The sequence below is a fragment of the Cucurbita pepo genome, chromosome LG14 (genome assembly GCF_002806865.2).
Source record: "Cucurbita pepo subsp. pepo cultivar mu-cu-16 chromosome LG14, ASM280686v2, whole genome shotgun sequence".
Taxonomy (NCBI): Eukaryota; Viridiplantae; Streptophyta; class Magnoliopsida; order Cucurbitales; family Cucurbitaceae; genus Cucurbita; species Cucurbita pepo.
In genome coordinates, this window is record NC_036651.1 from 3,734,615 (window position 1) to 3,745,536 (window position 10,922).

Consider the following 10,922-nt stretch of genomic DNA (forward strand, 5'->3'; position numbering starts at 1 on the left):
AAAAAAAAAAAAAAAAAAAAAAAAAAAAAAAAAAACATTTTGGTCTTATTTTATTAAATTTTGAAGTTGGTCGTTTTTATATAAAAATAAATTGATATTGATTACAAACTAGTGAGTTTTTACTGTTATTTTTTAATTTTAATTTTTATAGAAAATTCGTTTATCAATTTCTATTTATCTAGTGGGCCCAAATAATAAATTTTGATAGGCCCAATATTAAATTGAGTGAACAAAAGGATATGGGCCGCCACAATAGTTTGGATTTTGTCCAAGCCCAATTACGACCACTACCTGAACTCCATTTTGCAAATCATTGGGCCTCATTCTTTATGGACATGAAACCACTCTGTTTCATATTTTTTTCCGAATTTTAATAATAAAAAATATTTTTTATGAATAATTTCAAAAAATAATAATAATAATTAATTAGATAATATAATAAATATATAATAATTTTAAAAAAAGAGAGAACAATAATATATATATATATACATATGAAATAATATATGTGAAGTAATGAAGTGATGTAGTTTGCACATGGGTTTGTTTGCAAAAGCTTTCCCCTTCTTTAGATTAAATTATTCCATTCTAAAAGCATAATATAAATTTTTTTAATTAAAAAACTACTTATTTAATTTTTATTTTCATTAAAATGTGACATTTTTTTAGACCCTAACTTTATTTGATTCCATTAGTGTTAACTTAAAAATTGGACACTTTGAATTATATATTTCCAATAATTTTTTTTTTCAATCGAATAAAGAATTATTCAATCAGGTAAAATTTTCTGGTGGTTCGTTCATAGGATCTCTATAGTTAAGCATGCAATTTTATATTGAGTTACCTCTTGAAAATTTTCCCCGTAAAAATAAAATATCCTGAAAGAACATATATTGGTATGCAGAGATAGTCTCTACCGTTCAAAACGTGAAGTACGTAACATAACCATGTTGCATGAGATTTAGAGGAATATCAAAACCATCAGGTGTCTCGTATCTAAATTTCAGATTTTGATCTGAATCTTAGACATGAGTCGATATAATCTAATACATAGATTATAAATGAACTGAGATCTTGAATGAAGGAACTGAGACCACATTTGAGAGTGGCCTTTAGGATAGAATGACTACGAAAAACTTAAAGAAATTAAAGTTACTCCTTATATCGATAAGGTGAACTTTTTTTTTTTGGTATTAGTTATAAAAACTTAATAGTTAAGCGTGCTTTACTTGGAACAATTCTATGTTGGATGAACCTTGTAGGAATTTTTTTGTGATGCATGTGAATGAAGACAAAGAATGCTCTTAGAATGACTTGTATTAGTCTGTGGGGATGGTCTTCACTCTTAAGAATCCACGAGTAGGTAACCTGACTATGTAGATTTCGAATCGAGAACTTAGATTATTACAATATCTGTGTATGTCTCAAATAAAAATAGTTGAGAGGTAATATCCCACTATTAGATTTATAGATATCCATGCATTTCGAATGGACTAAATACTCCACGTTTAATAACTTCATGTCTTGCCTCAAACGGATTTTTAGTGTATAAGATGTAACACTTCTAGTCCACTAAAATACTTCGCACCCAAACGAAACTCGTACCAAACACGTATTACAAACACTTACAAAAAAAAAAAAAAAAAAAAAAGAATTNAAAAAAAAATAGAATTAGTGAGAGAACAATATATCCTATCAAAATCAAAACAGCGAGGGCCTTTTTGTACCATTGAATGTGACTTCTTGGATGGGTAACCCCCAAATTTGGTATGATATTCTTCTAAACCCAAACATATTTATTTAAATAGAATAATATCATACCATTATTGACCCGTAAAGATTAATAGATGGTAGATGAACACGACTCTCCACAATGGTATGATATTACCCACTTTGAGTATAAGTTTTCATAGATTTGTTTTATCGAGTATTCTTTTACTATAAACCCACGGTCATTCTCTAAGTTAACCGATGTGGGACTTTCATCCAACAATGTAAAACAAAAGACAATATTAGAGTCATAACGTAACCCTGTTGAAAGTGATATTAGAGTGAAATCTGTGGTAGAATTGTATCGAGTTTCGCTCGAAAATATATGTAAAATCTTCTGATATTGATATCGAATAAAGAAATTGTGAACCATTGAAACGTATTTATTTATATAAATTTATATAATTGTAGTTGAATCAACATCTGTCTCAATCCTAATATGGCCTCGCTGAGGGCGACTGAAGCTGAGTAACCAATGAGCAATGAGCACATAACCACAGTGACGTTGTTCCCCGTTGCAGTGGCATCTGGGTCACGTGGGTGTCCATGTGAATTCTGGTGGGGGCTTGACATATCGGACCCATCACGCACCCACCTCCCATTCACTGGTCCATAATGCCTCCAACCCATTAGGTTTTTTTCTTGTTTTCTTAATCTTAAAATACAAAACCTTTTACAGACTCGGTTTAGTCTATTTCGATCTCGAACGATTGTTGTTGTAACATTCCTTGACGCTTGTATCGATAGTGTTTAACTAACCCTATAACATACGATAATAATTGAGTAGATAATGGTTGTCAAAACGTCTCTTGCTAGTGTCTACGTGTTCTTGTTGGGATTCCTCTATTCATTATAAAATATCCATTTTTGTTGTATAAAGCTCTTTTTGGCTAGCAAGAGTAGCTTTCCCGAAAGCCAACCTCCCCAATGAGCAAAATAAAAACACCAACATTACCATAAAAAGAGAAACTTTGCAATTGTACTATCATCGACAATAAAAGTGAAAGTATAAAAGATAATCAATATCTTATTCATTGAACTATGCTCAAATTGGTTGTTATAACAGAATAATGATATAATTGAATAAGTTCAACTTTTGTATATTAGATCCAAAATTATAATGGAAACGTTCCACGTGTACGATCTCTCTACATGTGTAATGCATAGGTTCGTAATTGATTAGATGGTTATAGTGTTTCACATGCACAGCACCAATAATTGAGTAGTTTAGAGAGTGATTTTAGGGTTAAATTAGGTTGCAACAATGATGGGTATCAATCCAAGTGGACTCCATCTTTCCACGTCCAAAAGAGACGATGTTTTTAAATAAGCTTTGGAGCCATGTTTGTGTCTCGATTCCAACACCAAAACCCATGTCTTTTTCTTTATCTTCTCTTCTTTTTTCCCCTCCTTCCTTATGCACATTATATATATATAAACTCCCTCCTTTTAAGTGCATTCCAACTCCTCATTCAACCATAGATTCCCCTTTCTTCAATGGTGCCTTTCCCTTTCACGAAACCATCCAAAACATTAAAAAGCTTACTTCTTTTTACCCTTAGTCTCCTTACCAAGTGACAAGGAAACCCCATAACAAAAGCCAATTATAAATAATATCAACAATAATCTGCTAGATTTCTCCGTCCCTCAGGTGGGTTTGTCTCAAATCTTCGAATTTGACACTTGATGACTCTGATTGTGGCATGGTTCACGTTACTTACTTCAGTTTTAAGAGTGAAAAGTATCCCCACAGACCAACACTGGTTCGTACTTTGTCTTCATTCACATGCTTCTTAGAAGCATTATTAGCACGTCATGCAACATGGGATTCCTCTGTCCTCAAGTGGGTTTGTCTCAAAATCTTCAAATTTGATACTTGATGGCGTCGATATTCTCCTACCTTTCTTGTGACATGACCATGTTACTTACTTCTAACTTCTAAGAGTGAAAACTATCCCCATAGACCAATACTAGTTCGTACTTTTTCCTCTTCACATGCTTCTTAGAAGAATTATTAGCACGTCATGCAACATGGGATTCCTCTGTCCTCAAGTGGGTTTGTCTCAAAATCTTCAAATTTGATACCTGATAGCCTCGATATTCTCCTATATTTCTTGTGACATGATCACATTATTTACTTCTAACTTCTAAGACGGAAAACTATCCCCACAGACTAATACTAGTTCGTACTTTGTCCTCATTCACATGGTTCTCAAAAGAAAAATTAGCATGTCATGCAACATGGGATTCCTCTGTCCTCAAGTGGGTTTGTCTCAAAATCTTCAAATTCGACACCTCATGGCGTCGATATTCTCCTACATTTCTAGTGACATGATCATGTTACTTACTTCTAACTTCTAAGACTGAAAAACTATCCCCACAAACCAATACTAGTTCTTATTTTGTTCTCACTCACATGCTTCTTAGAAAAATTATTAAGACTTACTAAAATTGAAAAGAATAATAGCTTTAAATTCTCTTAAATCTTTCTCAATTATTCTATTCTTAGGATCGTTCTCATTTAGATATGATTTTAGTTCATTCACGTACTACATATATATTAGCCCTCGATAGCCGTTGGTCCCATTACCATCAACAAATATATTAAACTCTCATCTTGCATTGCATTGCATGTGGCGATCATATTACACGACATGTTTGCTGTTTCTACAACAAATACAACAGCTTTTGTTGGGAGAATAAAAGAAATATCTAATCAAAACTTTGTCTTACAAAACACATAATCTTGACACTTACAACTCCTCTTTTTTTCTTTTTCTTTTCGATCGTAATTATCGTTATCATTTCGTCCTCGAAAGTTGGATGGCCTACTGATCTCGGGTTTTTTCAAGAAACTTAAATTAGGGTATCTCGAAAAACAAAAGCTTTAAAAAGAATTATTGATTGATTATGTGTTGTTCATCATCTTCCATCTCCATTTCCATTTGTCTACGTAAAGGGTGTCTGCAAATTCTTAGTTTCAAACGAAGGAAGCAATGCATGGCTGAAACCATATCAAGTATTTATTTAATTCGTACACATAATTACAATTAGAATAAAAGAACAGCAAATGGGAATTATTTAATTAACATATAATACACTGTTCTTAAAAGTGTTAATTAAATAAGCTGAGGACTTAGTTCTTCACAGCTGTCCATAAAAGAGGACACTGCTGGGAAGATTCATGCAATGTTATGAATGGATATAATTATTTTAGATAAATTTTGATACTTTTTTTGGGTTTTCTATAAAATATCTATTTTAGTCAACTAATATGTATTAATGGTTGCTATGAGTATATATTAATTGGAATTGGTATTAGGGTTTCAAATTGTCGCGTAGTTTTCGAGTTCTTATGTTATGCATATGAGTGAAGACAAAATATGCTGAAACGACCTGTATATGGTGATGTAACAAGAAGGTAACGTGGTCATGTTGTAAGGGATGTAGGAGAATATTGTGGCAATGAAGTGTTGTATCTAGATTTCAAATCTTGTAACAGCCCATATCGATTGGAAAGGAGAACGAAGCATTCCTTATAAGCGTGTGGAAATCTCTCCCTAGTAGACACGTTTCAAACTCGTGAAGCTAACAGTTATATGTAACGGGCCAAAGCGGACAATATCTACTAGCGGTAGGGTTGAACAGTTACAAATGATATCATAGCCAGACACTGGTGGTGTATCAGTGAGATAGCGCGTCGGTTGGAGAGGGGAATAACCTATTCCTAACAAACATGTTTTAAAACCCTAAATCTTACGACAATACGTAACGAGCCAATGCAGATAATAGAAACGATGGTCAACCTCAAAAGTTGGAAGAAAGTGGGTATAATAAAGTAAGGATGAGTAAGTGAGTGAGTATCACGCACGCCATGGCACCATATTTGTCTGCAGAGAAAGAGAGAGTTCCATATTGGTGCTGCTTGGTTTTAATAATAATTTCAGGGTGAGCCATTATGTGTTATGGGTCCAATAATTGGTCCATTGGAGTGCGTGAAAATTGAAAACCACCACTGCATGTCAAACTGCGGCTGCCTCTGCCTCAAACAAACTCATCAATAATATATACCTTTGCTCCTCCATTATTTCTTGCAACCAAAACCCATGCACCTTCCCCTTCTTATGTGTATTTTACGTACCTTACAAACCATAATAAAGGTCTCCTATTATGCTGTTTTTGTTGTCGATAATAATCCCCGTGTACACAATAGAGTCGTTTTGTGCTCCTCGTTTTTTCGATAATACTAAAATTAAAGTCATTGAACTTAGGATAGGACTAAAGTTATTTCAATTTTTGAGTTGTGGATGATGGCTCCAATAATTCGATACATAGCCACTAAGTTATGTTCTATAAGGTCTACTCTTGCTCGTTTATTTAATCGCTTCTTGTTATGGGTGCCCTGTTTTTTATCTTCATCCAACTAGGGTTAGATAATACTTTTATGTCTCCAATTAATAGCTTCGTCAACATGTGATATGCTTTGTTTTTGTTTTTGTTTTTGTTTTTGTTTTTCATACCGATGATAAAGAATTGAGTATTTATGTAACATTGTCTTTTTTAGCTCGTTACGTATCACCGTCAGTCTCACGGTTTTAAAATGTATGTACTATGGAGAGAATCCAGTCATACTTCAACCAGTGTCTCGTACCGTTCGATGATTGACTCTGATACCATTTGTAACATTCAAAGTCAACCACTAGTAGATATTGTCCTATTGGGTTTTCACACTGTTCTAAAGAAGGTTTGATTCTTTCTCCAACTGATATGCGATCTCACAGTTAAAAAGGAAGATGTGGGTTTTGATTGTATCACTGCTTTTACTCACGAGTCTTTTTATGTGCTTCATGAGGTCGAATTCTCCTCAACAACCAATATCGAATCTTCGGGATTATAATAACGTGCGCAAAACGAGAGCCACCACCTACCAAAACAAAGTTCATTAAATGCAAGCCAATGAATGAGGAATCCTTTGGTAAAAGATTCTCATTTAAATGTGTATTATGAATCACTAAAATCAAAGTAAAAGTCAATAAAGAATCTCTCCATAAATCATGGAATTTCACATTTGATTTTACTCTAATATGCTCTCATTATGTCTCCACATTTGATTTTTGACCATTATTAAGACATTAATGACGTTGACTATTCTTAAACTTTATTCTTGACCTAAAATAAATTCCCATATTTAGAGTTTCGAGATTCGAAAATTTACTTATATGTGAACTAAAAAAAATTATTATAAATTATTTCAATTTCATAGTTCGTTTGACAAGCTACACATTAAAGAAATAGCTCGTGATAGAAAATAAACGTTTAAATATCATTGTATGGTCGCTCTAAATTTATTTGGTTGTTTTGTTATTAATTTACAACTTAATTGTCAAAATTATTTGGCTCGAAAAGTAACGAAGATTTCATGAATTAGATTAGTTAATGAGTTTCTATTAGGTTTAACGGAACCCATTCAGCAACGTCTGAACTAGACCGAACCCAACCTACGAACACCTGTATAAATTATTCAATGAACCCGTCACTCACATAAAAAAAAAAAAAATCTAAACAAACCAAAAGCACTTGGAATGGTTGATAAATGGAAGGGGAAAACACCATAGGATGGTGGCTGCAAAAGTGCATGTTCTTTTTGGAAAAAAAATTTCTTCACTTATACCAAAGCTTTTCTTTACACGTTCATATGTCCATAGCCTTCCATTAATGAACACTTTGTGTTAAGTTGACTCAACATTCTTCCCGTTAAAGACAAACAAATGCAAAGTGTAACATTAGTCCGTTACGTATCGTTGTCAGCCTCACGATTTTAAAATACATCTATTATAGAAAGGGTCCAACCCTATTTTCGACCAGTGTCTCACACAGTCCGGTAGTTGATGGTGATATGTAACAGGCTCAAGTGGACAATATCTACTAGTGGTGGGCTTGGGCTGTTACAAATAGTATCAGAGCAAGACATCGAGCGGTGTGCTAGCAAGGTCACTTACCTTCAAGGGGTGGATTGTGAGATTCCAAATTGGTTGGAGAAGGAAACGAAACATTTGTTATAAGGGTGTGGAAACCTCTCCTTAATAGACTCGTTTTAAAAACCTTGAAGGGAAGCCTAAAAGTAAAAGAAAACTCAAAGATGACAATATCTACTCGCGGTCAGTTTAAGCCGTAGCTATGCTTATTTGATTGTTGAGGATGTTTAAAAATGACAAGTTTAACATCGAATTATAGACCCCGAACATATTTCTCGAGAGACAAAGATTGCTACGTTACAATATATATATTTTTTGGTCTTAAAACACAGTTAGTTTACAGATATGTGTAGTAGAAGAAGGGCACTAAGGCCAAGAAAAAAAGTTACAATTTTTCTGGTTTTCCCCACATCCCCTTCTCCTATTTTTCTTTGGACTAATATAACCCCTACACAACAAGCAAATTACATAAGAGTTCCCCACACTCAAACACAAAACATTCCCTCCAAGACTGCCCTTTCAAACCCTACAATGTCTCCTTAGCAAAGGCGGTCGCTTCCATTGCACCAAACGTTGTAAAAATTGCATAACCTGTAACAAAAACGTCCCAAAACCCATCAGAAAACACGTAACAGACCAAACCCACCACTAACAGATATTATCTTCTCTGGGTTTTCCTTCTACACCCAAAAGTATATATATAAGTTTCGTAAACTTGCCTCGGAAGGTTCTCGTAAAGAATACGAAGCATGAGTGTCTTTAGGAACTTTAGACACTAAAATCCCAAACCCTTGATCTCTTTCCCTTAAAACCTACCATATTCAAAAACCCATAATCTTTAGCAAAATCATTGACAAAACCAACTTTACAACCTTAAACCCGACAATAACAACATAATACAATACCTTAAACGCATCCTCGTCCGTCCGATCATCTCCAATGTAAATAGGAAACACGTCAGAACAATTTGCATACCCTACATTAAAACATTTTACATTTCATAAGTTTAACAGACAAAGATCAACCTTTTACATTCCATTCGAGATCATCATATTGAACCAACCTAGCGCTTCTAACAAAAACTCGAGCGCTTTGCCTTTGTCCCACTTGATGGTCGGACGGATTTCTAGTACCTGTAACGGTAGCTCGTTATAAGCTTTTCTCTCTATATATACTTGGAAGATTTGTACATAAAAGAGAGTGAGAATTATACAAACCTTTCTTCCTTGAGTTAGTCGCAGCTTTGGGTAATCTTTAACCACTGATTTAACTTCTTGTGCTAAATTATTCCATTGCTGTAAGTATAGAATAATAAAAAAGTGTCACAATAATAATAATAATAATAATAATAAATTATAAATTATAATAATAATAATAATAATTATTATTATTATTATTATTACCTTTTCATCAACACAGCGAAAATGCACTGAGATACAGAATTTATTGTTCTCTACTTTAGCCCCTGGAGTTGATTTTATTTTCTCTACCAATTTTTGATAAACCTGTAAAAATAAATAAATAAATAAATAATTTAATTTTTTTTTAACTAAAAAAAAAAAAAAAAAAAAAAAAAAAAAAAAAAAAAAAAAAAAANCTGGTTGGAAGAGCAGAGATTTATTATCCTGAAAAAGAACAACCTCGGATTAGTCAACAAAATTAATCGCCTAATTAACGTTAATTTTGTTTTAATTTGTTGTTGTTGTTGTTGACTTACAGCTTTCTTGAATTTGGAGCTTTTTGTTGGGCCTTTAATGTCCATGCCATGGCTGCCGGCGTAGTAAAGCTCCGACAGTTGTATGAATCCGTACACCTGTCGTTCCGTCGCGCACGGCGGAGATATCGCCGAACAAAAAGTGTGAGTTTTCTAAAAGGAAAAGGAGATGCTTTTTTTTTTTTTTTTTTTTTTTTTTTTTATAATTGTTGTAGAAAAGTACCTTGTCTCTGCATCTGCCACTCACGATGGCGGTTGGAAAGCAGCTGGCGAGCTTTTTCACCGTCTTTCTCATCTGAAATTGAAAGAAAAAACGGTGAGAAACAAGAAATCGAAAGAATTTAAGAAATGGGTAATGAAATTGGGAGAACTTACGGCTTCCGACATGAAGGCTTTGTCGGGATCCTCAACAATTGGAGAAAGAGTTCCATCGTAATCCAAGAACATCACGATTTGTTTCCCTTTGGAAGCCTCAATTATCTGATCGAACATGTCCAGTGCGGAAGGATGATGAAGCTGAGAAACAGAGAACTTGAATTCAATCTCAAAGAAACAAAGACTTAACAAATGGGATGAAAGAAGATGATAAGAGGAAGGAGTCTCTGTTCTTACAGTCCAAGAGTTATGGTGGTGGTCGCCGGCGGCGGAGAGGGACGAGAGAGATTTAACATGGGTGGGAGAGGAGGCTCTCATTGATTCAATCCATCCGCCATTAACATCGAGGTCTTTGAGAATCTTTGTACGGGAAATGGAGATGTAGCCACCGCCACCCCCACAACCGCCAGGAGCCGGTGGGGGTTTTTGGGCAGTGGTGGCGAAAATGGAGGAGTTAGAGACAGCGACGGTGATGGACATGTTGATGCCGGATTCCGAGTTGGAAATTACCACATTCTGGTTCGTCATCTCAATAACAATTACAGTACTCTGTTTTTATCCTTACTAAAATTGGGTTTTCTCTTTCTTCAAATTGGGATCTACAAGAACACAGAAACCGACCCAATTCTTGTCTAAGAAAGATTGAAAGTTTAAGAACGGAAATTTGGGGAATTGGTTGAGGAATTGAGGAGGAAGGGGAAAATACAGAGTAGAGAGAAGAACAGAGCAAGAACAGAGTAAGAACAGAGTAAGAACAGAGCAAGAACAGAGAGAGAGAGTTATGGTGGAGAGTGGAGAGAGAGAGGAAGATGAGTGGTGGATTTATAGTGGCGAAGGAGAAGGGGTAGTGGAGGAGATGAGAATTCAGAAGAGGTGGAGTCCACAGCCGGAAATCCAGGTGGCCCACCACCCCAACCCGCCGTCTTAACTCTTTAAGCCGTCACCGTAACCGCACCTCCTCCCTCTCACCGGCGCATCTTAACAGTTCAAAGCCACGTGCCCGACATTCCATGGTCTCAGTCAACTTATTGTACATTCTTGCCACGTGGATTTTAATATACAACGACACTTTTTGATTCCTTTTGGTA

At 34.8% G+C, this 10,922-nt stretch overlaps 1 protein-coding gene across 1 annotated transcript; it reads right to left on the minus strand.

Moving 5' to 3' along the window:
* Positions 1-8,023: 8,023 nt before the first annotated feature.
* LOC111809793 (probable trehalose-phosphate phosphatase J) lies at positions 8,024-10,638 on the minus strand. Its single transcript, XM_023696221.1, has 10 exons — positions 10,072-10,638; positions 9,835-9,975; positions 9,683-9,754; positions 9,474-9,558; positions 9,149-9,390; positions 8,963-9,040; positions 8,809-8,878; positions 8,651-8,721; positions 8,465-8,557; positions 8,024-8,336 (listed from the first exon to the last, which is right to left on the minus strand). The coding sequence occupies exons 1-10, from the start codon at positions 10,360-10,362 to the stop codon at positions 8,265-8,267; spliced, it is 1,215 nt and encodes a 404-aa protein (XP_023551989.1). The 5' UTR covers positions 10,363-10,638; the 3' UTR covers positions 8,024-8,264.
* Between the last annotated feature and the right edge of the window lie 284 nt (positions 10,639-10,922).